This window comes from Acipenser ruthenus, chromosome 1, assembly GCF_902713425.1.
Source record: "Acipenser ruthenus chromosome 1, fAciRut3.2 maternal haplotype, whole genome shotgun sequence".
Lineage (NCBI taxonomy): Eukaryota > Metazoa > Chordata > Actinopteri > Acipenseriformes > Acipenseridae > Acipenser > Acipenser ruthenus.
Window position 1 is genome coordinate 5,713,054 of NC_081189.1, and position 24,750 is coordinate 5,737,803.

The 24,750-nt window shown below is 37.0% G+C and overlaps 3 protein-coding genes across 9 annotated transcripts in view; 2 read left to right on the top strand and 1 right to left on the bottom strand.

Moving 5' to 3' along the window:
• Positions 1-1,764: 1,764 nt before the first annotated feature.
• Positions 1,765-10,653, top strand: LOC117404118 (DNA-directed RNA polymerase III subunit RPC7-like). Of its 5 annotated transcripts, none has more exons than XM_058985143.1 (9): positions 1,768-1,892; positions 2,137-2,184; positions 3,293-3,446; positions 4,366-4,495; positions 5,216-5,284; positions 5,963-6,019; positions 8,120-8,184; positions 8,448-8,573; positions 9,409-10,653. In XM_058985143.1, exons 3-9 carry the CDS (start codon positions 3,333-3,335, stop codon positions 9,493-9,495), a joined length of 648 nt encoding a protein of 215 aa, XP_058841126.1. In that variant the 5' UTR covers positions 1,768-1,892; positions 2,137-2,184; positions 3,293-3,332; the 3' UTR covers positions 9,496-10,653. The 5 variants fall into 5 exon arrangements, with proteins under 5 accessions (XP_058841086.1, XP_058841126.1, XP_058841165.1 ...); XM_058985182.1 differs by having other exon boundaries at positions 3,303-3,446; XM_058985103.1 differs by lacking the exon at positions 2,137-2,184 and having other exon boundaries at positions 1,765-1,892; positions 3,303-3,446.
• Positions 10,654-11,604: 951 nt separating this feature from the next.
• Positions 11,605-17,148, bottom strand: LOC117403593 (lysM and putative peptidoglycan-binding domain-containing protein 3-like). Of its 3 annotated transcripts, none has more exons than XM_034925917.2 (3): positions 17,017-17,148; positions 14,911-15,185; positions 11,605-13,622 (listed from the first exon to the last, which is right to left on the bottom strand). In XM_034925917.2, exons 2-3 carry the CDS (start codon positions 15,178-15,180, stop codon positions 12,978-12,980), a joined length of 915 nt encoding a protein of 304 aa, XP_034781808.2. In that variant the 5' UTR covers positions 15,181-15,185; positions 17,017-17,148; the 3' UTR covers positions 11,605-12,977. The 3 variants fall into 3 exon arrangements, with proteins under 3 accessions (XP_034781808.2, XP_058841296.1, XP_058841259.1); XM_058985313.1 differs by having other exon boundaries at positions 14,911-15,181; positions 17,017-17,138; XM_058985276.1 differs by lacking the exon at positions 17,017-17,148 and adding an exon at positions 16,804-16,988.
• Positions 17,149-19,515: 2,367 nt separating this feature from the next.
• The window catches only part of LOC117404042 (adhesion G-protein coupled receptor V1-like), a 190,136-nt gene continuing 184,901 nt past the window's right edge, over positions 19,516-24,750 (top strand). The window contains exon 1 of the mRNA XM_058985404.1: positions 19,516-19,908. The gene's annotated coding sequence lies outside the window, so the exon portion shown is untranslated. The remainder of the gene's footprint in view (positions 19,909-24,750) is intronic.

Genomic DNA, 24,750 nt, shown 5'->3' on the forward strand with positions numbered 1-24,750 from the left:
CATTTTATTATTTATTTCTTAGCAGACGCCCTTATCCAGGGCGACTTACAATTGTTACAAGATAACACTTTTTTTTTTTACATACAATTACATTTTTTTTTTTTTTTTTTTTTTTTTTTTACACACAATTACCCATTTATAGAGTTGGGTTTTTACTGGAGCAATCTAGGTAAAGTACCTTGCTCAAGGGTACAGCAGCAGTGTCCCCCACCGGGGATTGAACCCACGACCCTCCAGTCAAGAGTCCAGAGCCCTAACCACTACTCCACACTGCTGCCCATTTTAACACACATGAGTATTTGAGGGTCTTCATCAAGGCTTTAGAAACATATCTAGCAATGAGAACATTCCACAACACTGATGGAAGTGCTTGGTTTCCTCTCCCCATTCACCTCCTACAGGTGGCATGACCCCACCGGACCTTCACATAGTTTCTGATGAGAACTGCATCAGAAAAGTTTAAGGCTCAGGTTGGGGTCTATAATCTGTAACCAACGTTACGTGAAAGGACATATTTTTGTGGTTACAATTGGCTTCCCCAGAGTTTAAGTCGAAAATAAAGCCTTGGTTATTTCACTAGCATTCAACAAATGTAAAACAGACCCTGATTAGTACTAATCTTGGACTACCTAATGTTATATGAGGACAAGACATTGAAAAAAATGTCAAAACATTTGTCATTGAGTTTATTTAGTTTCATTTCTAGCTTAGGTAGTTGTAAAAAAAGAAAAGCAGGTTCCTTTTTTTAATCATTATGTGCATTCGGGTTAAGTAGTTTACCCTGTATATAACTGTAGAGCAACACATACCAGTGGAAATCTCTCCTTTTATAATGATAGTAACCCACCTTATCTTATATAATACTATTGCAATGAGTGACCATGTCACACGTGCATACACATTCACTCAAGCAACATTTGTATTATATGTCACAAATGTTACATTTTGCTGGTTAAAAATAGAAAGGTGAGCCTCTTTTTCAGTATATGCTTTGTCAGAGATTATTTCCGTGACATGTGTCTCATTTTAGAAATCTATCATAATTCCATACATTACTGACAGAACCTATTGTGGGTGATGTCAGGTCATCTTGTTCTGCAGCTGGGTACAAATGAATAATCTTCTGTCTGCCTTCATCCTTGAGGTCTCCATTGTTATGAGACTCATGAATGTTAACATTTTAGACATTTTGCAGGCCAAGTATAACAAGATATTAAATTAATGGGAAAAAATATGTTTTTGCTTTTATGAACCATTGAGCACATGATACTCCCAGCATATTCAGCAATAATTTAAAATACAAGTTATTGTATTGCATCTTTGATGTTAATATATACAATACAAGCCTATTACTCTGAATAAAAGAATCATTAGCTGACCAAAAATGGGTTTCTGCAATGGTAACTTCTAAAACAGGCACCACACATGTCACATTGGCAGTCAGCAATGTAGGGAAAGAGGATCAAATATTGCTTTGAACTGTGGATACAGATTAATTAGATTCAGAGAAAAAAAAATGATGACAAGGCTGAAAAGGTTCATCTTAAAACCAATACAATTTCTATTGACTGGAAATTCCAGAATCCATTTTTGAGTCCCAATTTGATTAAAGGCTCATCTATTAACTTCCCCGTGACAGCACATAGATAATGAATGTTTCATCGTATTTTTCTGAATATGGTTGTTAAGTGTTGAGTACAATTTGGTTTCATACCGACGTCACCAGGGAAACAGCCGGTGACTAGAATATCACGCCCTTTGCTACTGCGCGTGCGCTGTGGAATCTCCAGCTAGCAAGCAAGCAAGCGGAGGCAGCGTGGTTACGAATGTACCTGAGTGCAGTAGCAGTGTAGCCGTGAACCAGCGTTTTCAAGTAATACTGTGTCAACCAGGTTAGGATAAGTCTCTTTCATGTGAGATTTATTTACATTGTTATTATTGCAGATTAAAATGAATGCACTGGCGTTTGGTTTGTATGTTTATTTTTGTATATGTTGACACGAGTATTGAAAAAATGAAACTCAAAACGCTGACGCCTGATTAGCTCTTCAGTGTTATTCAGGAAAGTACTGCAACCGTTGCTGATGTATTTTTTTCAAAGTTTTAGTTAATACGTCACTCTCATTGTATCCTAAGAGTCTTGAATAAAACATTCTCATATTCCCCAAGCCGTGCGGCCATACTGTAAGTATTGATATTTTGTGGTGTCATAATTTGGACTTCGGTGTGCTGGTAACGTTCTGTCAGCGTCACCAGTAGTTCTGTTTTACTAGTCTCATGTGTTTACAAACATGTGTTTTAGTAAACACGTATCTGAGCTGTAACAATCAATGGGGCACATGATAAAATTGAGATGCATCTAAGTAGAGGATGGTCTATGCTATTTGTCAATTAATTATTTTTGTATGGTCACCCTAAAAAAGGTTTGTTGTAACCAAAGTACAGAACTAAAGTTTTTGGTTTAGTGAGCAGTTTACAGTCCTCCGTTTAACAAAGTTGACCGAGGTGGGACTATTGCATCCTATTGGCAGATTAAATGTCCCCTCTGATTTCCTGAGTCAGCCATCACAAAATCAAGAGTTGGACGGTCAACAGTGACCGGTTATGATGATTTGTCGGACTGCATAAAGTGCGCTTCCCACATAACATGTTACCTGAAGTTCAGCATGAATCTTGTGCACTACTGCAGCCTGTATACTCCTGTTCACATTGATGTTCAAAGATGGAACTTGTCAAAAGATGCACATAGGCTGCAGGGCTTTATAGTTTTGTTATGGCATCTGATTTTATTATATGTTAATTCAATACTTAAGTTTTAGTGTGAACAACAGTTTGGAGAGGAGTAGCTGCACTTTTGTATAGTGAGGGGGCTGAATACCCCCAAACACCTTTACCATTTCAAAAGTGGTGGTGGTGGTGAAGTTCTATTGTGTTATATTACATATTACTAATTAATATAGTATTTGGTTCCAGAGCTGATTATTTTTTAAATGTGTGTGTGTGTGTGTGTGTGTGTGTGTGTGTGTGTGTGTGTTTGTGTGTGTAATATCACATTACACTAGTCAGAAAACTGTCATTGAATTGTAGTTTCTTTTAGTGTTTTTCAATTCAGCACTACTGCATGTTTAGTAGTTATGGGTGATATGATATTTCGCCCACATGTGATTTGAGAAGGATACCTTTGTAACTCATCCCCAACATGGTGAGAATGTGTCTTGAAAGTTGTAAAGAATTGCCCATTTTGATGACCATTGCAAGAAAAAGTCTTTGCCATTATAACCTGCCAATAAAGCGACCCACAGCACAAGCGAGGGGTTTGTTCCAGAGCCGTGATGGCAGGAAGAGGTCGGGGACGTGCCTCATTTACCTTTAACATCGAGGCGCTTGGCCTGGGCAGGGGTGAAGCTCTACCAGATGTTGCGTATCAGCCACGGCAGGTATACCCTGTGAGTACTGAACTATTACCTTGTGGGGACTGTTGCTTATTCCTTTCCAGGTTACCCTCTCGATATCTGTAGGCCCAAAGGCTCTGCTCTATGCATTTCCATAGATTACAGTTAAAGTTGGTAAATATTGTATAATACTGGTTCTGCTTTATTAAGGTACAGTTCTTAGTTTTAGGTTAATGAAAACCAGTCGCAAACATTTTCGAAGGAGCAATCTAGCTTGAATGAGACCACTATAAATGAGACGGCCACTACGTTCTTCTACAGCATAGGTTGTAATGTGATGTAAGGAAGCAAAATATATTTAATGTTGGTGTAATAGAAAAATAAACAAGCAAAGAACATATATTCCAAACTGCTAATAAAAAGAGGTAACATACATTTTTTATTTATTTTCCCCCAATTTGCAATGTCCAATTGTGTTTTTTCTCCTCACTGCAGCGATTCCCATCATAGCACAGATGTTCTTAGGGCATGTGAGATCCTCCGATCTCACAAGCCTAAAGTCAGAGCAGAGGTGGGCGGGCTACCGATCCTGGAGAACAGAGATCAGCCCTGCTTTTTATCCACTCTGAATGTGCTCAGTGTCTAACCAGTAGGGTTCGCTGTTGCGTGATGAGGAGAAGCAATCCCTGCCAGTTTCCCACCCCCCACCCCGGAAGCGTCAGAGCCAATGTGACGCCCCCTTCGGGGTCCCCAGCAAAGCTCTGCCTCTTTGCACAGCCTGGATATGGACTGGTGCCGTCCAAGCTGTGTGACTCATCCTGCACTCCCAGAGGCAGCGCTTTAACTGAATGAGCCACTCAGGGGACCTCTTGTATCACTCTTAACATTAGCCATTTGGCATCCAAAATAAACCTCTATTAACATGTATTTTTACTGAATGCAAACCACAAATTAAAGTCAGTTTTTGTTACAGCCAACAGATTACAAACCATTGCCTTTGAAAACAGGAGAGGATGAAGATTATATGCTGGCCTTAAAACATGAGTTAAAAGAAACTATGCAATCGTTACCTTACCATATGGATTTTCCGAGTGTGAAGAAAGGTGAGTGTAAATTGCATCTGAAGACTGTATCTGTAAGATGCATCATTATGGTTTAGCGCTGTTAGTTTTGCCATGCAAGCAAAAACTAAGCTTGGTTTTCATTGATCGGTGCTGTCTGTCTATCTTGAAGTGTATAGACAAGGAATAGTTTCATAGTTTTACATATCACGAAGATTCAGTCGGTCAAAGAAATTGCATAGAAATGACAGTTTTCTACAAGCGACTGTACTTGTATTATGAGTTGAAATGAACCTCTCACATTACAAAACACTGAATCATTTAGCAACTGCTAAACAATTTGCAATCATCCCAGGCTGGAGGCGTTCAAACAACACAATACAATACTTAATGCACTGCTATCTGTCTATTGAGTTCATGAATACTCCAGGCAAACCAACACATTAAATACCAAATATATGATTGTTTTGTCTATTACAGTATGTAATGGTCACACTGCACTGAAGCCTTGAAACTTGAGGGTCTCACAAAACTAGCTACCACTCAAGCCTAAACACCTGAGAGCACTAACAGAACAAAGCAGCAGTACATCAGTGGATTAGAAAACGTTTTTCATTTAGCAAGTATCAAGTTTCAATATGTTTAACAAAGATTGCAGAAGCACTCCATTTTTAAATTTTGACCATGGTTATTACCTACTGTATCTGTAAATTATGAATAAACAAAATTATCTTCTGCTGTACCCTTTTTTGTTTCCCATAGATGTTGCAAGATACAAAGAAAAGTATTTGCAGGAATATAATAAAGAGATGGCCAGCACATGGACACCAGGTAAATCAGAGCTGACCTTGACTCATTGGATGAGCTGTTTTAATGATTTGAACACCTGGTTTGAAACTTGTAAATCTGATATTTTCAGAATCATATCGTTCTGAATTAAAATACTGTAACCAACTACAGTACATCTAAATGGAAGCCTATTTATTTGGAAACACAGTCCTGTTAGCTGTGTATTTGACATTGTATCTTTTTTGTGTTCCCTGAAAAATGGACAAGGGTTGAAACGGGCCAAAATGAAATAATCAGATATGCATGGCACTCTTTTTTAACGGTCACTGAAGTTAACATTATATAGAGTCGGATATGTGAGTGCTGACTGTATATTGGTATCGTTCAGGTGATAAAGACTTAACACTGACATATTGGCTTCACAGTTAGTACACATCTTTATTCAATGTTTCTATTGATTGAGTTATCGTGTATATTGCAAAAGAAACACTAACCCATTTATGGCACCAATTTTACAAATCTGCTGCCTCCACACTCTCATAGCCTTATATTGCAGTCAAGTTCCATTGTAGGTGTTTCCGTGTTAAAGTTGACCGTTTCAGTGGCACAGAATCCTCTGACCATCAACAATACAGGCAACAGGCCTTGAGATCGTGCCTTCACATTATATTAAAGAAGAACAAAAAACTTTCACGCCATTTTGTCACTCATGTCGTGCAGATTGGAGACGACTCCCAAGAGAGCTGATGCCCATAAGAAAAAAGAAAAAGATATCCAGTAAGTAAAAAAATAGAACAAAACAATACTAATAATTTTACAGAAAACATAAACCTGAGGTGAACGTAGCATATTAGAATTTCTATATCAATTAAAACACACTAGTAATGACCGATTATAAAACTGGTATTTTGCTGGAATTCCCTTAACTAAATGTATCTTTATTCTATATATATACAGTGCCTTGCGAAAGTATTCGGCCCCCTTGAACTTTGCGACCTTTTGCCACATTTCAGGCTTCAAACATAAAGATATGAAACTGTAATTTTTTGTGAAGAATCAACAACAAGTGGGACACAATCATGAAGTGGAACGAAATTTATTGGATATTTCAAACTTTTTTAACAAATAAAAAACTGAAAAATTGGGCGTGCAAAATTATTCAGTCCCTTTACTTTCAGTGCAGCAAACTCTCTCCAGAAGTTCAGTGAGGATCTCTGAATGATCCAATGTTGACCTAAATGACTAATGATGATAAATAGAATCCACCTGTGTGTAATCAAGTCTCCGTATAAATGCACCTGCACTGTGATAGTCTCAGAGGTCCGTTTAAAGCGCAGAGAGCATCATGAAGAACAAGGAACACACCAGGCAGGTCCGAGATACTGTTGTGGAGAAGTTTAAAGCCGGATTTGGATACAAAAAGATTTCCCAAGCTTTAAACATCCCAAGGAGCACTGTGCAAGCGATAATATTGAAATGGAAGGAGTATCAGACCACTGCAAATCTACCAAGACCTGGCCGTCCCTCTAAACTTTCAGCTCATACAAGGAGAAGACTGATCAGAGATGCAGCCAAGAGGCCCATGATCACTCTGGATGAACTGCAGAGATCTACAGCTGAGGTGGGAGACTCTGTCCATAGGACAACAATCAGTCGTATACTGCACAAATCTGGCCTTTATGGAAGAGTGGCAAGAAGAAAGCCATTTCTTAAAGATATCCATAAAAAGTGTCGTTTACAGTTTGCCACAAGCCACCTGGGAGACACACCAAACATGTGGAAGAAGGTGCTCTGGTCAGATGAAACCAAAATCGAACTTTTTGGCAACAATGCAAAACGTTATGTTTGGCGTAAAAGCAACACAGCTCATCACCCTGAACACACCATCCCCACTGTCAAACATGGTGGTGGCAGCATCATGGTTTGGGCCTGCTTTTCTTCAGCAGGGACAGGGAAGATGGTTAAAATTGATGGGAAGATGGATGGAGCCAAATACAGGACCATTCTGGAAGAAAACCTGATGGAGTCTGCAAAAGACCTGAGACTGGGACGGAGATTTGTCTTCCAACAAGACAATGATCCAAAACATAAAGCAAAATCTACAATGGAATGGTTCACAAATAAACATATCCAGGTGTTAGAATGGCCAAGTCAAAGTCCAGACCTGAATACAATCGAGAATCTGTGGAAAGAACTGAAAACTGCTGTTCACAAATGCTCTCCATCCAACCTCACTGAGCTCGAGCTGTTTTGCAAGGAGGAATGGGCAAAAATTTCAGTCTCTCGATGTGCAAAACTGATAGAGACATACCCCAAGCGACTTACAGCTGTAATCGCAGCAAAAGGTGGCGCTACAAAGTATTAACTTAAGGGGGCTGAATAATTTTGCACGCCCAATTTTTCAGTTTTTTATTTGTTAAAAAAGTTTGAAATATCCAATAAATTTCGTTCCACTTCATGATTGTGTCCCACTTGTTGTTGATTCTTCACAAAAAATTACAGTTTCATATCTTTATGTTTGAAGCCTGAAATGTGGCAAAAGGTCGCAAAGTTCAAGGGGGCCGAATACTTTCCCAAGGCACTGTGTATATATATATATATATATATATATATATATATATATATATATATATATATATATTAGAGAGAGAGAGAGAGAGAGAGAGAGAGAGAGAGAGAGAGAGAGAGAGAGAGAGAGAGAGAGAGAGAGAGAGAGAGAGAGAGAGAGAGAGAGACACACACACATATTGAAAGATACACACTGTATTGGCAGTCCCTCTCCCTACATACTGGCAATCTGAACTGTATTTCAGTGTTCCATTATAGTTCCATTTATTTTACCTCATGGAACATGAAACTCTGATTTCTCCTTTACAGATGTTAAAACAAAACCAAAAATTGCACCAAGTAAAGAAAAAGTGGACATTGTTAGTAAATTGGAGGTAAGTGCCATGGTATAAATGTGTGCATAGATATTGTTACTTTTGTTGTGATCTGTTAAAACATGAATTGCACTTCACAAAATTTTTCGAATCAAGACCTACTGACAATTGACCACAACCTCTGTTAAGTTCTATAAATGGGGTGCACAAAGCCTACAGTATCTTGGGGGTGTAATGATTTTGAAAAATAAAGTTTTTTAGGTGTGAATTGGTTATCACTCTAAAGGATCGAGATCAAATATACTGGTCTAAATCTGTTCTAGGAGCTGGAAAAGAAGGATGAAGAAGGGAAGTCTGATGGTGAAGGAGAAGAGAAGAAGAAACCAGAAGAGGAGGAGGAGGAGGAAGAAGCAGCAGAGGAGGAGTATGATGAGGAGGAGTTTGAGGAGGTAATTGTCTTCCCTTTCAATATTGTATTGCAATTTAAAACAGATACACTACTAACGGAAATGTTTGTGTGTTATAAAGTAACCACAGTGCAAGAAGCCTGTAATGTTAGCTTTTAGGTTGTTTTTTTCCCCCCCATCTACTTTCTCACCAGCCTTTTAATTGTATTTCTAATAATGACAGTGTGGTACAGGTTCCCATTGATGTCTCATATACAGTTGGTCAGCAAACACAAGACAGGAATAAGAATGTTTAACCTATTGGGGGTGTGAGGGCTTGGGCATGCGGCAAAAATGGTTCAAAGGAATAAAAAAGCTATGTAACAGAAGTTCAGTTCACTCAAACTCTTCTCCCGCTGTATTTAAGGCTTACAGAACACACTGCATGGTTTACAATAAACATGTTACTTTGCCTTTATTGTATGTTGTGTTGTATGTATCGCAGCAATATAATCCTTATTGTTTTGGTCATAAATCAACAGGGGAATAAAACTGAAAGAGTTCCATTTTCACTCATTTGCCATAAGAAAAATTAAATAAAACAAATATTGCAGATCATTCTGATTGCAATGAGCAGGGAGATAGCATTGTTATTCCAGAAGGGAGCATGTGTCTACAGTATAATGCTTCTTTAGGCAGACACTTCCTAGTGAAAGTTGTGAAGTGTATTGTTTTTTGATTCCTGAGCTGTATGTGTGAATACAAATTAAACCAAAGTAATGAGATTCTTGTAAACACTGCTGGGAGTTGAAGCCTACTCTATTTTGCCATTTCTCTTGCTGCTGGAACAGAACAGAATATACAAATATACTGATTCAGTTTTTTTTTCTATGCATAGGAAAATGACTACATTGCTTCATACTTTGAAGATGGGGATGACTTTGGCGGGGGCAGTGATGACAACGTTGATGAAGCAACTTACTAACTGTACTGTGCATTTACATCTTATTGCATACAACAGCTGCAGGCACTTCTCAGTGAATGAATGGTTATTTTATGATATGATGATAAATATCAACATAAAAAACAACCTGTGCGGTTTTGCTATTGAGAGTATGACTGGTGTCATTCAATAAGAAGCATTTCTGTACAAATGAGCCCCACTGCAACCCATACAATCAGCCACGCAGCACCAGTGAAAAGCCTGCTTTCTAGAATTCCATTTCCATGAGGTAGGGTTCTGGGTATGTTTAACTAGGGAGTTTTGCATGTTTGTACACAATGGAAATTGTGACCCTGTACAAAATGGCTTCGTTTACAATTGCTAATGAAAAAATGTCCACGTCATGATATTCCTGTTTATTTAAAACTACATTTGCACGGATTGAAAGGTATGGTTCATTTCTCCAGATTATGTATCTGTTATAAAAATCATGTAAATCTTCAGAGTAATTTGGGGAAAAACTTCATATCCTACAGTACTTGAAATATGAATAGGCCATGCTCACTAAGTAAAACAGGTTAATACAATTACTGTAACTTGTGTTGTCTAGCAAGCTCAGCCCACAAGTCAGTTTTCAAACATTCTACCTCTAATAATTTAATAGCATATTATAGATATTTAAAAACACTTATTGTTAACATCTGTGCATATTTGTATATCTCTGTATAAGAGGTGTGAGGATTCATTGGAACTCCCTGCTTTTGCGTGGTTATCTTTAAATTGATACTCTTAATAGACAGCCAGGGTGCATTAGATCTCTCTGAACACTCTGCAGGTATATGAACTTTGCAGGTAATGTCTTTGCAAAATGGTGTGCTTTGTGGTATAGCCACTCAATGGACCTTCACTTTAAACTCAAATAGTATTCTATGGCAGTACCTGCTGTGTAAATATGTTACTTAATGCACTTACAGAGGCGGACTGGTACCCCACACATGGGATCCATAAGACATAAATGTGGCAGTCTGGCTATGGATACTTTATATCTGATTGAAATAAACTATGCAATTTTTATTTTAATATAAATGGCATTTTTTTTGAAAACTTGAGTTTTGCTGAAGCCAGTGGTGTCAATTTGGAAAACACAATTTGAGTTTTTATATGTTTGCAAATAGGCAGAATAAAATGCTACAGATTGAAGCGGTGTCTTGCTTTCCTTTCTAATATCTAACATGGTGTTTGGATTGTGTTGGTTCTCTTTCAAAAGGTCTTGCGACCGTCCCTATTATGACATGGGTGAACAATGAGAGCTGGCACTGATCATTTGCCTTTCAGTTGTAAAAAAAACATTTCCACTGCCTGAAAAAAAGTAATTGTTTTTGCTTATGCTTGACCTTAACAGGATCCTACTTGTAGTAGTTACTGTACTGAGAATGAGACAACGTGATGATGTCATCTGATTCATAGCTGGACGAACAAGTGAAAGCTAGTGATCTTAAGTGATATAATTGCCATATTACGTTTAATACATTCTCTATTACACACCAATATTTCATGGACATCTACCAGCTGACAAACCATGAAAAAATTAGCTAATCACTGTTAATGATTTGTTAAAATCTTTTCTCATGTATAGAACTTATAATAATATCTTTATTTTATATAGCACCTTTCATAGTGGACCACCATCACAAAGTGCTTTACAGAGGTAGGCTGTGAACTGTGCTTTATATGCAGTCACTTACAATAGGACATTGATTTAACATCTCATCCACAGGACGGAGCACAAGGAGGTTAAGTGACTTGCTCAGGGTCACACACTGAGTCAGTCAGTGGGTGGGATTTGAACCGATGACCTTCTGGTTACAAGCCCTGGACTTTAACCACTGGACCACACTGCCTCCTAATATATGACACAACACTGTTTAATATCAGCGCTTGAGTACAATCTTTGTTTTTGTGATTCAAAATAAGTTAAATACATTGTGGGTTAGTTGTCTCCTATAACAGTAAATTATGTTGTACAGTTTGAGCAGCCAGAACTGCTCAACTTCGCATTGTGGTCACCTTACCCAAACTGAGACACAAAAAGAGACAAGCTTTACACAAAGTAGTAACATATAAATAAAGAATGAAACCAAATCAATATACTACTGTACCAAAATATATTTATTCTTTGTGTTTAACAATGCTTTTCTTGCCCATTTATCCATATGGAGAAGGCACATACCTATACAGATGACTGCTTGTAACCATCAGATAAGCCAGTCTTCAACAGTTCTATATACAATTCAATCAGAAAATGTAAACTTTAAAATATTAATTTAGTGGAACATTTCAACATCACACATACTGTAAATGTATTAAAATTAATGACCATGCAGTTAACATAATAATTACTTCACATATATGAAAAGCAGTCAATGCTTTTATTAAAGTAGGGCATTAACTTGTGTAGATTGCTGCAAGTGCTCAAGAACTTACCAAAAGTTCCTATCCATATATATATATATATATATATTATATATTACACACACCCCGCATTCCTTTGAATTTAAGACACAGCCCAAATTTCCCACCCTCAATTTGAGGAAAAAATAAAACATCAAATAAATATGCATTTACAACCTCAATTACGCATATGGAGGCAGTCTGCTATCACACAGAGTATTAGTTATGTGCTACTTCTCATTACTCACACCTGTTTTTCTCCCAATTTGTGAACTGTGGTATTGCTTGGGATACGGGGGTGTGATCAGCATTTCCGATCTGTCCAAGCTGGTACTGCTTGTTAGAAGCTAATAACTTTTTTTGAAAATGTCTGCCTCTATGTCATGGATGATTGGCAATCGGTCAGTAATGTTTTGGTTCGTCTTTTCTCGGCAGTAAGTCATGTTGCTGCTTGTCTATTTAGGCACTGACGTTTTGTTCGTCTTTTCTTGGCAGTCAGTTACGTTGCTGTTTGTGTATTCGGGTAGTCATGTCTTTTGTAGTCTTTTGTATGTCTTTTAATACACGCATCACTATACTGTACTCAAATTTAAGGCAGGCTATTTTTGAGATGCAAAAAATTGTTCAAAAAGTATGTCTTAAGTCAAAGGAATACAGTATATATGTCTGCTTGCACTATAATATGGTTGGGTTCTGCAAAGCAATGAATATTAATGTTGCAGATTGCAAGAAGTAAACTTAAGTTACGAAGTATCCTCTTCATTGATCGTAAGTTAATGCCCTGAATAGTTTAGTACTGGTATATTCCTGAGCATAACATAGTGGCAGCTTCAGAGAAGTCTCAACTACAATACATATACCAACTGTTTTAAAAAAAGTAAAACACAGGTGTGCCCACCATAATATCTCTACGTAAAGTACATATTTTATGCATTGAAAGAGATTTTTTATTTTTTATTTAAAATGTTTTCTGTTGTCCATTATGTTTAAGATTGCACCTTTATAAAGAAACAACTACCATTACTGGACGTGGTCCAAGGGAATTGTTTATGGAGACTGTTTTCAAGCACCGACTACGTGTCATCCCTGTGCAGAGAAGGAACAGGATTATTCAGGTTGAAATGTTCATGAACCTCCCTAGGTACTGCTTCCCCCGATTTTACGTTTAACAGTTCCGGGTGCTGTGTGGGGATCACGGAAACTGAACCAAGCGACTCAGACGTCAAATGATGGCTGATGTCCGCTTTCATCAAAACCTCATAGTAAAGAAGGTAAAACACAGGAGTAATAATCCCAACAACAAGCATGATTGTCACAGCCATCCACCACCTCATACCCCAATCTGCCCCATAGTAAGGATCTTTGCGGACAGATACTCTGCGTTCAGCTTCCCCGAGCTGCCGCGGTGATGAAAGGGAGGAGACCACCTCGTTCAAGCTTCCTCTGGAGGAGTCACTGGACTTCACCAGCTGCTCAATGTCCTTGTCCACCTCCTGCAGGTAGTTTCCCACGCTCTCCGTCGAGGAAGAAGAGTCCAAGGCGGCTTCGGCTTCCTGTGCTTCTGGGGTGCTGTGATCAGCTGGTGAGAGCTGCTTCAGCACGGAGGGGCTGTGGGTCTCCGTCAAGACACTGAACTTTTTCACAGGGATTTTTAAAGACCTCAGGGCAAAAAAGTCCTGTTCATTAAGAAGGTTGTTGGCCCTCTTGATATCTGCAACCTGTAATGTGAAATACAACAGGAATTGTGTATTTAACCCAGACCTGGGACAAATACAGTTGTATTTGATATTTTATTTGCAAACACCATCTATTCTTGAATAAATCAATTGAGTTTTTAAATATTCAAATATTAATTTCACAAAGTCAAATATTATTTGAAAGTATTTAGGTTTTTTTTTTTTGCAGAAAACAAATACTATTTGAAAATATGTATATTATATATATACACTACTTGAAAAAATAAATATAAAATTATATATATATATATATATATATATGTCCAACTATTCCCAAATAGTTAATGAATAATCAAAAACTAAAACCTAATTATTACTCTAAATGTAGAATTATGTACCAAGTCTTGCAATTACCACGTTCTGATGAGGAAAATGCTAAACATGTTCAATTCAATAACTTCAAAACAGGCCATAAACCAGTGGTTAAAGATACTTCATTGTTTTCAGATATTTACCCACTGAAATAAAATATTCAAATATTTCAATGAATTGATCAAATTAAATCTAATTGAAATACAGCAGTTTCCAAAAGATAATAGAGTGGTTAAAAAGGCTTAACCTGCTTAGAATGCAGGATAACAATTAGGCTGCTGTATGTTACAGTTACATATTTATGAAGAGTTTAAAGTATTTAAATGTATTTCAACTACTCATTTAATTATTTTCAAATAACTGCTTTCCATAAACCATATTTAAATATGTTCAAATAATTACTTTCTGCAATCTGTATTTAATTATTTTCAAATAATAGTTACTTTCTGCGATATGTATTCAATTATTAGGTCTGATGTAACCTATTGACAAGCTTCAAACATGCAAGGCAATCCCATGGTCAAAAAGGTCTTGGAAATAATGTACTAAATCTTAATGCTATTGTGTTTAAACATGGTGGATGCTTGTTTGCATGCTAATACTGTATTGCATTTTTTCATGCATTATTTCTTTAATGAAATATTCACAGAATGAGAATATTTCAAAATATAATCACATATGTTATTATTAAACTATTTAGTTTTATACTAGTATTGAAAGATATCTAATTGAATAACTTTTCCGTTGCAACGATACAACACAGAACTCATTCTGAACTGTAACTTGTATTCATTAAAATCCTATGTAGTATACTCTATTGTTTAAAGAGTAAAACCAAGCAACCAGATGCAATCATAACAGAAAATAAATACATAAAGTATTTTTATGCAAGTAAGGAAATGGTGCAGTGTCATGTCGACAAAAAAACATATCAAAACAGAAAATAAATATGGCTTACCGAGCAGAAATACTGAAGAGCAATGGCATTTAAGGTGTCTCCCTCCTTAATGTCTCTCACCAAATACACAATGTCATTTGATCTGTCTCTGGATGTGCTTCTGCGAACTTTTTCCTTTCCTCTTGATCGCAGCTCATAGCAATCCCCATCATCTTCAGAAAACTCATTTTCCAAATTCAGATTGTTTGCAAAAACATAGGCACGTCCTCCATTAGCTGGCTGAACTCCTGTGGCTGGTTGGTAACCACTCTGCTGGCTTTTACCCGTCATTCTTGCTTTGTGTGGGACGAAAAAGAAAACTATAAGTTAATAGCATTGCAACTTAGGGTAGCACAGCTGTGTACACCTTGTGTTTTAAGCAAGAGACAATTAGATCAGCATCTCAATTTGTATGGTTCAAACTTCCAATGGTGAGGAGGTATTGTTTCCATCCTGGTTACTGTTGGTAGCGTTTCAAATACATTGTTCTTGAATGTCAGACACTACAGTACTCAATGTAGAAATGTTATGCGTACACAATTGTTACAGAATGTAAAGTTGGGTACACCGATACACCTTTGTTTGAATGTAGCCTAATACAGTAAAACAAAATATAATATATACTGTATGTATTTTGGGGGGGGGGGGGTACAATTGATTTGTAATCATCTTTACCACAGATCTACATTTTCCTAATATTTAATTTCCAAACTGTTAATGTCCTACGATGGGTGTTACAAATGACCACAATTGCAAGTGATCACTGACAGCTTTGAAACGTCCATGCACAAAACACTGAGTAAGCCTGCCACCAACCAAGCCATGCGAGTTAGAGAAGGGTCGTTATTGCTGGCAACTATTCCACCTGTGATGTAATTTTCATCATTATTCCAGCATGGTTTTTAAAAAGCAAGGATAGACTATTTTATGTTCTAAACTTGCCACAAAATTCAACACAGCAGGTAGCCATAAAAATATATTTTCCAGTACCTTTTTTTTATTATTATTAATCGAGTACATCCTTTGGTACTAGTTTTCTGTTTCACTACACTACAGCAGACATGAAGCAGCAGGAACCTCTGACACAACCATGCTGAAGATCCATGAAATTGCTGTTCAAGATCAATAATATTACCAGCAATATTGCTATTAAAAGTTGCCTCCTGAAGAATGCTGGGAATAATTGCTTGCCCTGTTGTTAAATGCTAAGATCATTGCATTCCAGCAAACATTGCTTCTGAAAATACTCCTTTATATGCTTTAACACTTATGTGGAAGTCAGGTGAAGATACATATCAGTCCTGCTAATTTCTCAGCACTGGATCAGTGCACACTGCTTCACCTGTACTAGGCACCAGTGCTCCGCACATTAATATGCTTCTCCACACTCAGTATTTCAAAAGCATTCCCCCTGAATCATTAGTAAGCTTGCTAAATACAGAGGAAAGCATAAACAGCTGCTGATAATCATTTTAAAACACACACACACAATAGGATATTAAACAGGTGAGAAATTAACTGTTATTTTTAATTATTTTTTTTAGAACGCCTTAGCGGAAGTGATGAGAAATTAACAGCAAAAAATTAAAAGCAGTCGCTGAATGACCAGGTGTATTATTGTTTTCGTGAGCCGCTGTAAACGCGTGAACTCTCCTAACTGCGGATCGAACAGTGATTACATTTAAATACCTACAAAACTAAATAAAATTAAAATAAAAACGGTTTGTTCATTTGCGTAATCATTTTAAACTATTTGCCCATTAGAATCGATGTGTCAATGCCGAGTAAGTTTTCCATTATCACCAGCGTATGGCGCATTAATAAGCAAGTTTATCACCAGTAAATATTGTTACACTAAATCTGAGCACAAACTTAGCGAACTGCAACATTAATATAAAAATAAAACTAGTTTACCACGTCACATTGCTGAAACGCTAAGCATAAAAAAAATAGGTGCAAATCCCTCACGGCCGCTGTGCAGCAGTGACGTGCTTCCCGGTGTTTTCAACTCAACAAGCCAGATAACATGCCACCAATTACTTTAACTTATTTATTTATTTATTTATTAACTCAACGGAGACGTATCTATCGTATTACGATACAAGTCTAAAGGGAAAAAATACATACCTTTAATAACAACCGGCGATAATGACAACCATTTATATTTTGTTTTGCCTACGCCACGTCATCAGACCGAGCGACGTACTGACGTAACTTCCCTCAACCTCAGTGGCCTCTGCTGAACCAAATATATTTGGCTGAATTTGCACAGTGGTGCTGGAGCAGGAGAGGGGAACGAGAGGACAGGAAGCTGTATTGGACCCTAGTTTGAATAAAGAGCAGTCATTTTTACTGTTTTTGTTTTATTTTTTTAAATGTCCCTCTCTCCTAGTGAGTCCGAAGTTGATAGTTATGCATAATGTATTTTCTTGCACTCAGGCATTATAATTATTTAAGTGTCAATATTACATTTAAAGCCAATATCTAAATCTCTTCTGCCAGAAATCTTGGACCAAATATTCAAAAGAGACGCGACGAGCTGTGCCATCGAGTGGAATTCAAAACGGGAGTTACAGCAGAAACAAAGAATATTTTCCCCCACAACACTGGGGGAGGAGTTATGAATAATTATGAAAGACCTCCCGGCTACAAGTATGAAAGCCTCCTCCAAAAATGTTTACTGCAAACCACAATGTTGTGAAATTAGTCATGCTCGTAGAACTGCACAATATATTGTATATTTACACTTCGCAGTCTGGAATTCTGACACTTGCCCAGATGTGCGTGCCCAATTCAATTCAATAGTACGTTTCCTAGGCTACTTTGTGTGAGGCAGTCACTCACAGATGCTGCTCTCCATTGGATACGATAAGAATCTGCTATGTACTCTTCCTGAATGCAAACACACTTTATTCCAAAGGAGATGGTCTGTTTGTGCCAGCAGTTACTAGGGAGAAAAAATGCTTAAATAATGTGATGGAAACGTTCGGTTCCTTATTTGTGTCTTTTTTTTGGGGGGGGGGGGGGGGGTCTAAGATCACTAATGCACTTGATTGAAGTAGCCCTGGAGTTGAATGTGTTTTTTAATAGCTTTAAATTTAGTATCATCTCCACAGATATCACACACTCAGACATTTGCAAGAGTCTTGTCTAAGTGTCTAACATGGTACTGAAGCTAATAGGGCCACTATGGACATTTAAAAAAGTAGGATTTGTCAAATAAAAACAAGACTTCAATTATCTTAATTCCCAACTGTTACAAATCTGTTAGAAAAGTAGAATTTAGACTTTTTTTAATATGCTGGACAACTGATAACTTCTCATTAAAGGAATGCCTTTAATCGTTTTATTTGTTTAATCCATCCCAACTAAAGGACTGGTATTGCTGCCAGCTACTGGTGTTACATCCTATTTCCATCATGCATCTAGCTTGACTTAGAAATTGTGTTTGGCATGAGTGAATCATTGTTTCTCATTGGCTGTGCTGTGCATGCTGCTGTGGGATCAGTGTCCCCAGTATGAGCTATGCTCTGCTGTCAGCTTCCAGTACATAACTGTGGAATGGTTATTTCTTGGAAGCCATCTGTAAGGGTTTACTGGAATTTAAGAGGCTTTCTTTACATTTACATCCCAAGTAGCATCAGAACCAGATCCTGCTGACCAAGAGCTAGAGTTGCACACAGTGACTACTGTGAACCACTAGAGGGAGACTCGCCCCATGCACAATGCTTTCTTCCCCAATGCAGCCACTAAATATCATAACTTTCATGCTGACACAAGAACGCCCGTGAAAACCATGCAGACCAATGAGCCGTTGAGTCTGTCTACCCTATTCATAAAATAATGTGTTGCCTTGTACTGGTCTGACAGTAGCACTGGTGCTGGTGAGCAATTACAATTGTGGAAACATAATTAATAGCAAGGCTCTAAAGTTATTATTAATATTAGCACAGCAACATATCCTGGCACCACACTATAGGTCCACTTCCTGTGCAGCAGCTCGCATTCAGTTATCCACATATCAGTTAAGGAGCTGCTCTATGCCAACCACACTGGAATCTAATGTACTTCATGAAAAACTAACGATGTACATAATGATAGGTAAAGAACAGCAAATGTTTGAGACATTTTGCTATGCCAAAGTAAAATAACTCAAAATTCACAACATCTTACAGTTCACACAATACAAGGCTTTAAAGTCGAAATCAATTATAACAGTAGTTAAGCTTACCAGTCCAAGGAATGTCAAAGCCTGTAAGGTGGATTAAAGTTTGAGCTGCGGGGGGGCGTAGGGGTGCTCTTTGTTTTGCTCCAGCATGTTGAATCAAGATGGAAATATACATAACGTGTTCATTCAAGGCAAAGATATCCATTGTAATATCTTTGCCTTGAATCAACACGGTATGTATATTTCTATAGGCCCTGTATTTTTTATTGTGGTGTACCATAGTCAATTTTTAGAAACCTAATTTCGATTCGCGTCTCAAATAAATGGGTAAAGAAAAGTCTTCGCTGGGTGGAGCTGTTTGCTCGCCACTGAACGGGGCTGGACAGATGAGCCGCTTTTGGAAGTGATGAAATGAATGAGCTAAACATGACTTGTCAATGCAATGGGCATAGCACTGAATAGTTGTGTTTGGAGAGCATCAAGGCTGTGCGGGGCAGCTCGTCTCAAGAAAGCATTTTATCACTCACTTGAACTGAGCAAGAAGCAAAGGGGCGCCAAAACCAGAGACACCAAGGCAGAAGAAATACAGTTGCCAGTTATTTTATTCCAGCGTTTACTGGTCGATGGGCTTTTGTGTATAAATGCAAACAGGTTTAATAATAAGGAGCCCATGAGGAAATCGTTTTGGGAATACGAGTTTCAACGCTGGGCTTTACAATAGCATCTGAAACAGTTTATTTTGACAGAACATTGGAGATGTTTTTTTGTAAGCCAACTGTTCTTAGATGATATCTTCTGCGATATTGGAGCACTTTATATTCGTCCTGGGTTGTTGAGAAGTTAAACGTCAGGTAAGTGACTCTTAAAATAGATTTGAACCAGGTATCATTCATCTGACAGGGCACCTACAAAAAAAAAACAAAAAAAAACCTACAAAAAACCCCCACCAATATATATATATATTCAATTTCTATGTTATTTTTTGTCACGCGTCGTTTATTTTCTAACTATGTTTTTTATTTACAAACATTAAGGTATATTACAAAACACATGTATTTATTTTTTGTGCTGTCAAGTTCACCAATAGCTGTAACATGTTATCTAATCAAAATGATTAACATATACTCATACAATTTGATTTCTTATATTTGAATAATTCTATTTTTCTGTATGTTTTTTAAATTGGATATATCAGGTATGCCCGCGGCTGGTCATATTATTCATGCTACTTGCTAGACAGCTCAGGCTTCATGGATAAATACAAAAAAACAGCTCTAGTAAATATATATTTATTTTGTCTTTTTTTGTGTTTGTTTTGCAAAAAATATCCCAGATTTACAACCGGAATAATACATTTGAAAAGCTCAAATATTGATTCGGTGAAATGATTAAATGAATGGCTGGGTACCCATTGACAAGTGGACAAACGCTACCATGGTTACTTTTTTGATATTCACTGTGGTTATTGTGCTTTGTCTGTTTCCTCCCCCCTGCCATTGAAGTAAAATAACAATCCATGGGGAACCGCCACACATGGTGCGCCTGAACTAGGACCAACTTTAAAAGGCAATGTTGACCAGTCTTACATTGGATTATATTACTATTTTGGTTCCCATTTACGCAGCAGTTAACTTTAACCCTCTGAAGCTTGAAGAACAAGGTTAGGATGGCACCAGGGAATTTTAGAAGGACGTTTTATTCACGTAGAATTTGATGAAAGGGAATAGCTAGTCCTGCGAATTTTGGTAATCTTCATTGCTACAAACAATATTCCCAAGATAGATGTGGTTGCCTTAAAAAAAGCTGACAAGCAACATTTGTTGGTTATACATTAAATCCAGCAGTTATGGATACACAAAGGGACAACTCAAATGTGTTAATCTGTTTACGTTTTCTTGTGTAATAATGAATTGATTAACTAAATTATATGTTTAAAATAATTGTATTCAGCCTTTTTTTCTTTAACTGTAGGTATTTACTGCATAATATCTATTGTTTCTACTTTTGAGTCAATAGTGTTATATCCCCAAATACAACAAAAAAACTATACATTTGTTTTCATGTATGCATTACAGTATCAGCAAATTTGGATCCAAGCCATTCATTCTTTCAGGACTTTTTTGGATACCGAAATGTTTGCCTAGAACCAGGCTATATATTTATTGGAAGTTATTTATTAGGGATTGGTTTGTTGAGATGCAATTGGTGAGCCGTAAGGCCACACTCTCAGTCACAAGCATGCTGTATTGCTATATAAAGCGGGCTTTGAGGAGAGAATGAGTTTTTCCAGTGAAAATGAAAGTCTTGAAGCCATTCCTGAAAGGAGCGTTAGTGTTGAAGAGTTTCTGTTTCTTCCAACAATCTTGTTAGTCACCCTGTTCACCTTTTTGTCCACTGTTTTATATATCAGTTTAAAGCTATCCAAATGACGTATTTATTAATAGTTTTAGATTTTATACTGCGGCTGAGGTTTTTTCTATTACCAGTGTACTATTCCATCGGAAATTTGACCACAAAGTTGTGTTTTTATGGCTTTAGCTTCTAGACTATAGTGTCTGCCATTTATTCTTGCCCCAAATATAGTTACAATCTAAGCCTTTAAAAATAATAATAATAATAATAATAATAATAATAATAATGGATCCTACTATACCTTGGACAATATCTTTCTTACTAGAGTAAACTTCCTTATAGTTCCCATCTCCTTATAAACAGAGCACTCTGGTAGGGATGTGAGATTATTTTTTATTTACTATACGTTTAAACAAGGTCACATGGGAATTGGACATGCCTGTAACCTGTACTTTTAATGATACACAACAGCATTAATGTGTATATGGAAAAGACAATACATATAAAAAAATAAGTGTACACATCCTACTGTATAAACAGTACAGCTGATACCCTTAACATGCATATCTTTAACAATAGTTCCATTAGGAAAATGTTTAAACCCTAAACTATTATCATCCCTACTCTGTAGTCAGTCAATGAAGATCTCCCTGTATTTGGACTTGGCTTAGCCACCTGGGTCTTGTAATGGAGGGATTGCAAGTTCGCCTGAATAGATAGATAATCACAGTGGAATGTGTTTAACTGATTGTTCGCTTTCTAAAATGCGTTATAAATCCTTGTCCCTGTTTGTTTGTTTGTTTGTTTTTTGATTGATGCACTGAGTGTGATGAACTTTCCCTCCTGTTCTTTATTAAAGAGTGCTTGTGCGTGAAGTGGGCATGCGAAAGCCAGGTGGCAGCTGCTTCACCCATGTGCTTACCGCCATGAGCATTGACTTCATTATATTTAAAAGTGATCATTAAAATCAGAGCTTTGTTCGTCTTCAGTGTTTCTTCACAGATGTCAGATGTATGATACAGAGTAGGAAGCCTGTATACAGTATTTATCTGACAGAGGCTATTGAAGTCCCGCCTTACAAATTTAACATTTAATTACACCCATCTGCAGGGAACATTTTCCAGTTTCAATGCCTTGCAAGGTCACTTGTTAGACAGATGACCAGTTAATTAGAAATTCCCATCTCAAGGTGCATGCGTGTTATGGTAATAAATAGGCACAAGAAGATTATCCAGATAGAATCACAGTGGACTTTATTCCTTGGTCTGGACAGGTTCAGTATGTACTGACAAACATTAAGACAGTAAAATAGGAGGAATAAAACTTGATTTTTTTTCTTATCCAGTATATAATCTGCATCTAAAAATGAAATGTTAGGGGTATATTTTTAGATATGTTTTATCCTTGATTTGTGTGAATTGGGTATTAACAGGGTGTGGTAATTTTATTAGCATCTCGCCACGCACTAAGTGATTCCTCTTTCAAGACGGCTATGATTGAGAAAAAGGACCCTATTTCAAATTTTACAATCTTCTCTATCCATCCTCTTCCCCTATCAGTTCTTATACACAGAAATGCCAATCCTGCATTTTTTTTCTAGTGGTTCCTAACAAAGACACACCCTTTATATTCCACAAAATGTAATTATGGTTTAAACTGTAAAAGGCCTTGTACTATTTTTAACTGTAATTACCTCCCCCCCAATGCACACATGTTATATACATACATACAAACATATATATTTGTATGTTAGAGACAATCCGTTGAGTATTATATTTATGTAACTAGACCACTATCCTTGTACCAAACACAGCATTATAGATAATGTACTGTACATGCAGAATAGGCTGGTCTTTGGTGCTGGGTTGTAAACACAATATGTAACTGATGGCTCTTGAGCCATAAATGCTTACTGAGCTCCACAATATGGCTATTAGTATCACATTGAGGTTATGCTTTAATGAGCAGAAAACTACTGACACGTTTTAGTGATATGTTTTGTATGGTTGTGTAAGAACTCCCTGGTATGGCTCGTTTAGACAAAATAGTTGGACAGCTCAGTTCCAGAGGATGTTTTGTAGCATAATATACGACAAACTTTTATCCCCGGAACAAAAATGTAAGGTATGAAATGCATATGGTTCTGGATGGCATTTTTTAAAGGATTTTGTTTTAAAATAATGGGATATGAAAAGAGTGGGGAAATGACCATTAATCTGACACTTTATGTTTCTGTCCCTTTGGAACATCATATCTGACAATCCCATTTCATTTCCAACTGACTCGAGTCTTTAGCACACAAGTAGTACCCAAGTAGAAGGTAATAAATAAAAGGGTCCAGGCTCTGCAGCTCAGTGAAGTGGGAATGCAAGCTTGACGCAGCAGGGTGTGTGATTCAGAGGCTGGGGTTCAGGTGCTCTGCTAGTTCAATGAAGGACTAGCCTGCCGTTGTTGTTTTTGCACTGCATTTGAACTCTCTGACACTGGTGTGTTACTTGTTAGGGCGAACAACCATTCATGGTCATGTTTGAATTTCACCCATGTTTTAGATTATAAAGTAAAAATGGTAAGAAACTAAGTTAAGTTAAGAAGAGAAACATTTTAATTTAAAGCTAGTGTCTGCATCAGGTACAGATTTAATTTTACTCGCAAGGTTTTTTTTCTCAGTAATATTGTATCATATTGAAAATTCTGCAGACAATTATTAATAATACTTAAAATATGAGTGGCTTTTAATATACTATTCAAAGGTTTAGGCTAATGTCTTAATCAAACTATTTAAAGTGTTTGTCTACTTTCTTATAAGTTAAGAGTTTTTGATATTCTTGTTGAAAAAGCTAAGTCTTTTTTCTTCATGAAAAAAAGTGAGACTTTTTGTATCCAGCATACAACTTCATCCTTTCACAACTGAATGGAAAAAAATAAGCTAATTAAAAGAAATCACCCAAATGTGCACTCACACGTGATTACTGTGTAATTGTGCCTGTTTCCTTCCTCCACTGTTATGAATCTGCGTACACATTTTCAGATCAGTCCAGCAAGGCGTTCTGAAATTATAAGCCTCACAAGCATTCAAAAGTGAACAGGTTTATTAAAAAGTTAATGTGCTGTGCTGCAGCTCCTGCACTTATTAATGTAAATTAGTGCTAGAAGATAAGCAGCAGATGGATAAATAAAAAAACAAGTTGTTAAACAAGAATAACATCAAATAAAATAATATGAAAATTTAATTACGAGGCTGGTGAAGGAAACTTTAGGAGGAGAGCGGTGTTAGTCTTGTTAACTCCAAATCATTTTTTTCTTTAGTTTCAAAACATCCTCTAACCTCTTTTATAAACATG

Bases quoted from the DNA above. Each gene is read 5' to 3' on its own strand.
- LOC117404118 (XM_058985103.1), top strand. From the start codon at position 3,333: ATGGCAGGAAGAGGTCGGGGACGTGCCTCATTTACCTTTAACATCGAG. The intron at 3,447-4,365 runs GTGAGTACTGAA...TTTTTGTTACAG, and splicing joins AGCCACGGCAGGTATACCCT to CCAACAGATTACAAACCATT. The intron at 6,020-8,119 runs GTAAGTAAAAAA...TCTCCTTTACAG, and splicing joins AAAAAAGAAAAAGATATCCA to ATGTTAAAACAAAACCAAAA.
- LOC117403593 (XM_034925917.2), bottom strand. From the start codon at position 15,180: ATGACGGGTAAAAGCCAGCAGAGTGGTTACCAACCAGCCACAGGAGTT. The intron at 13,623-14,910 runs GTAAGCCATATT...TTCACATTACAG, and splicing joins CTCTTCAGTATTTCTGCTCG to GTTGCAGATATCAAGAGGGC.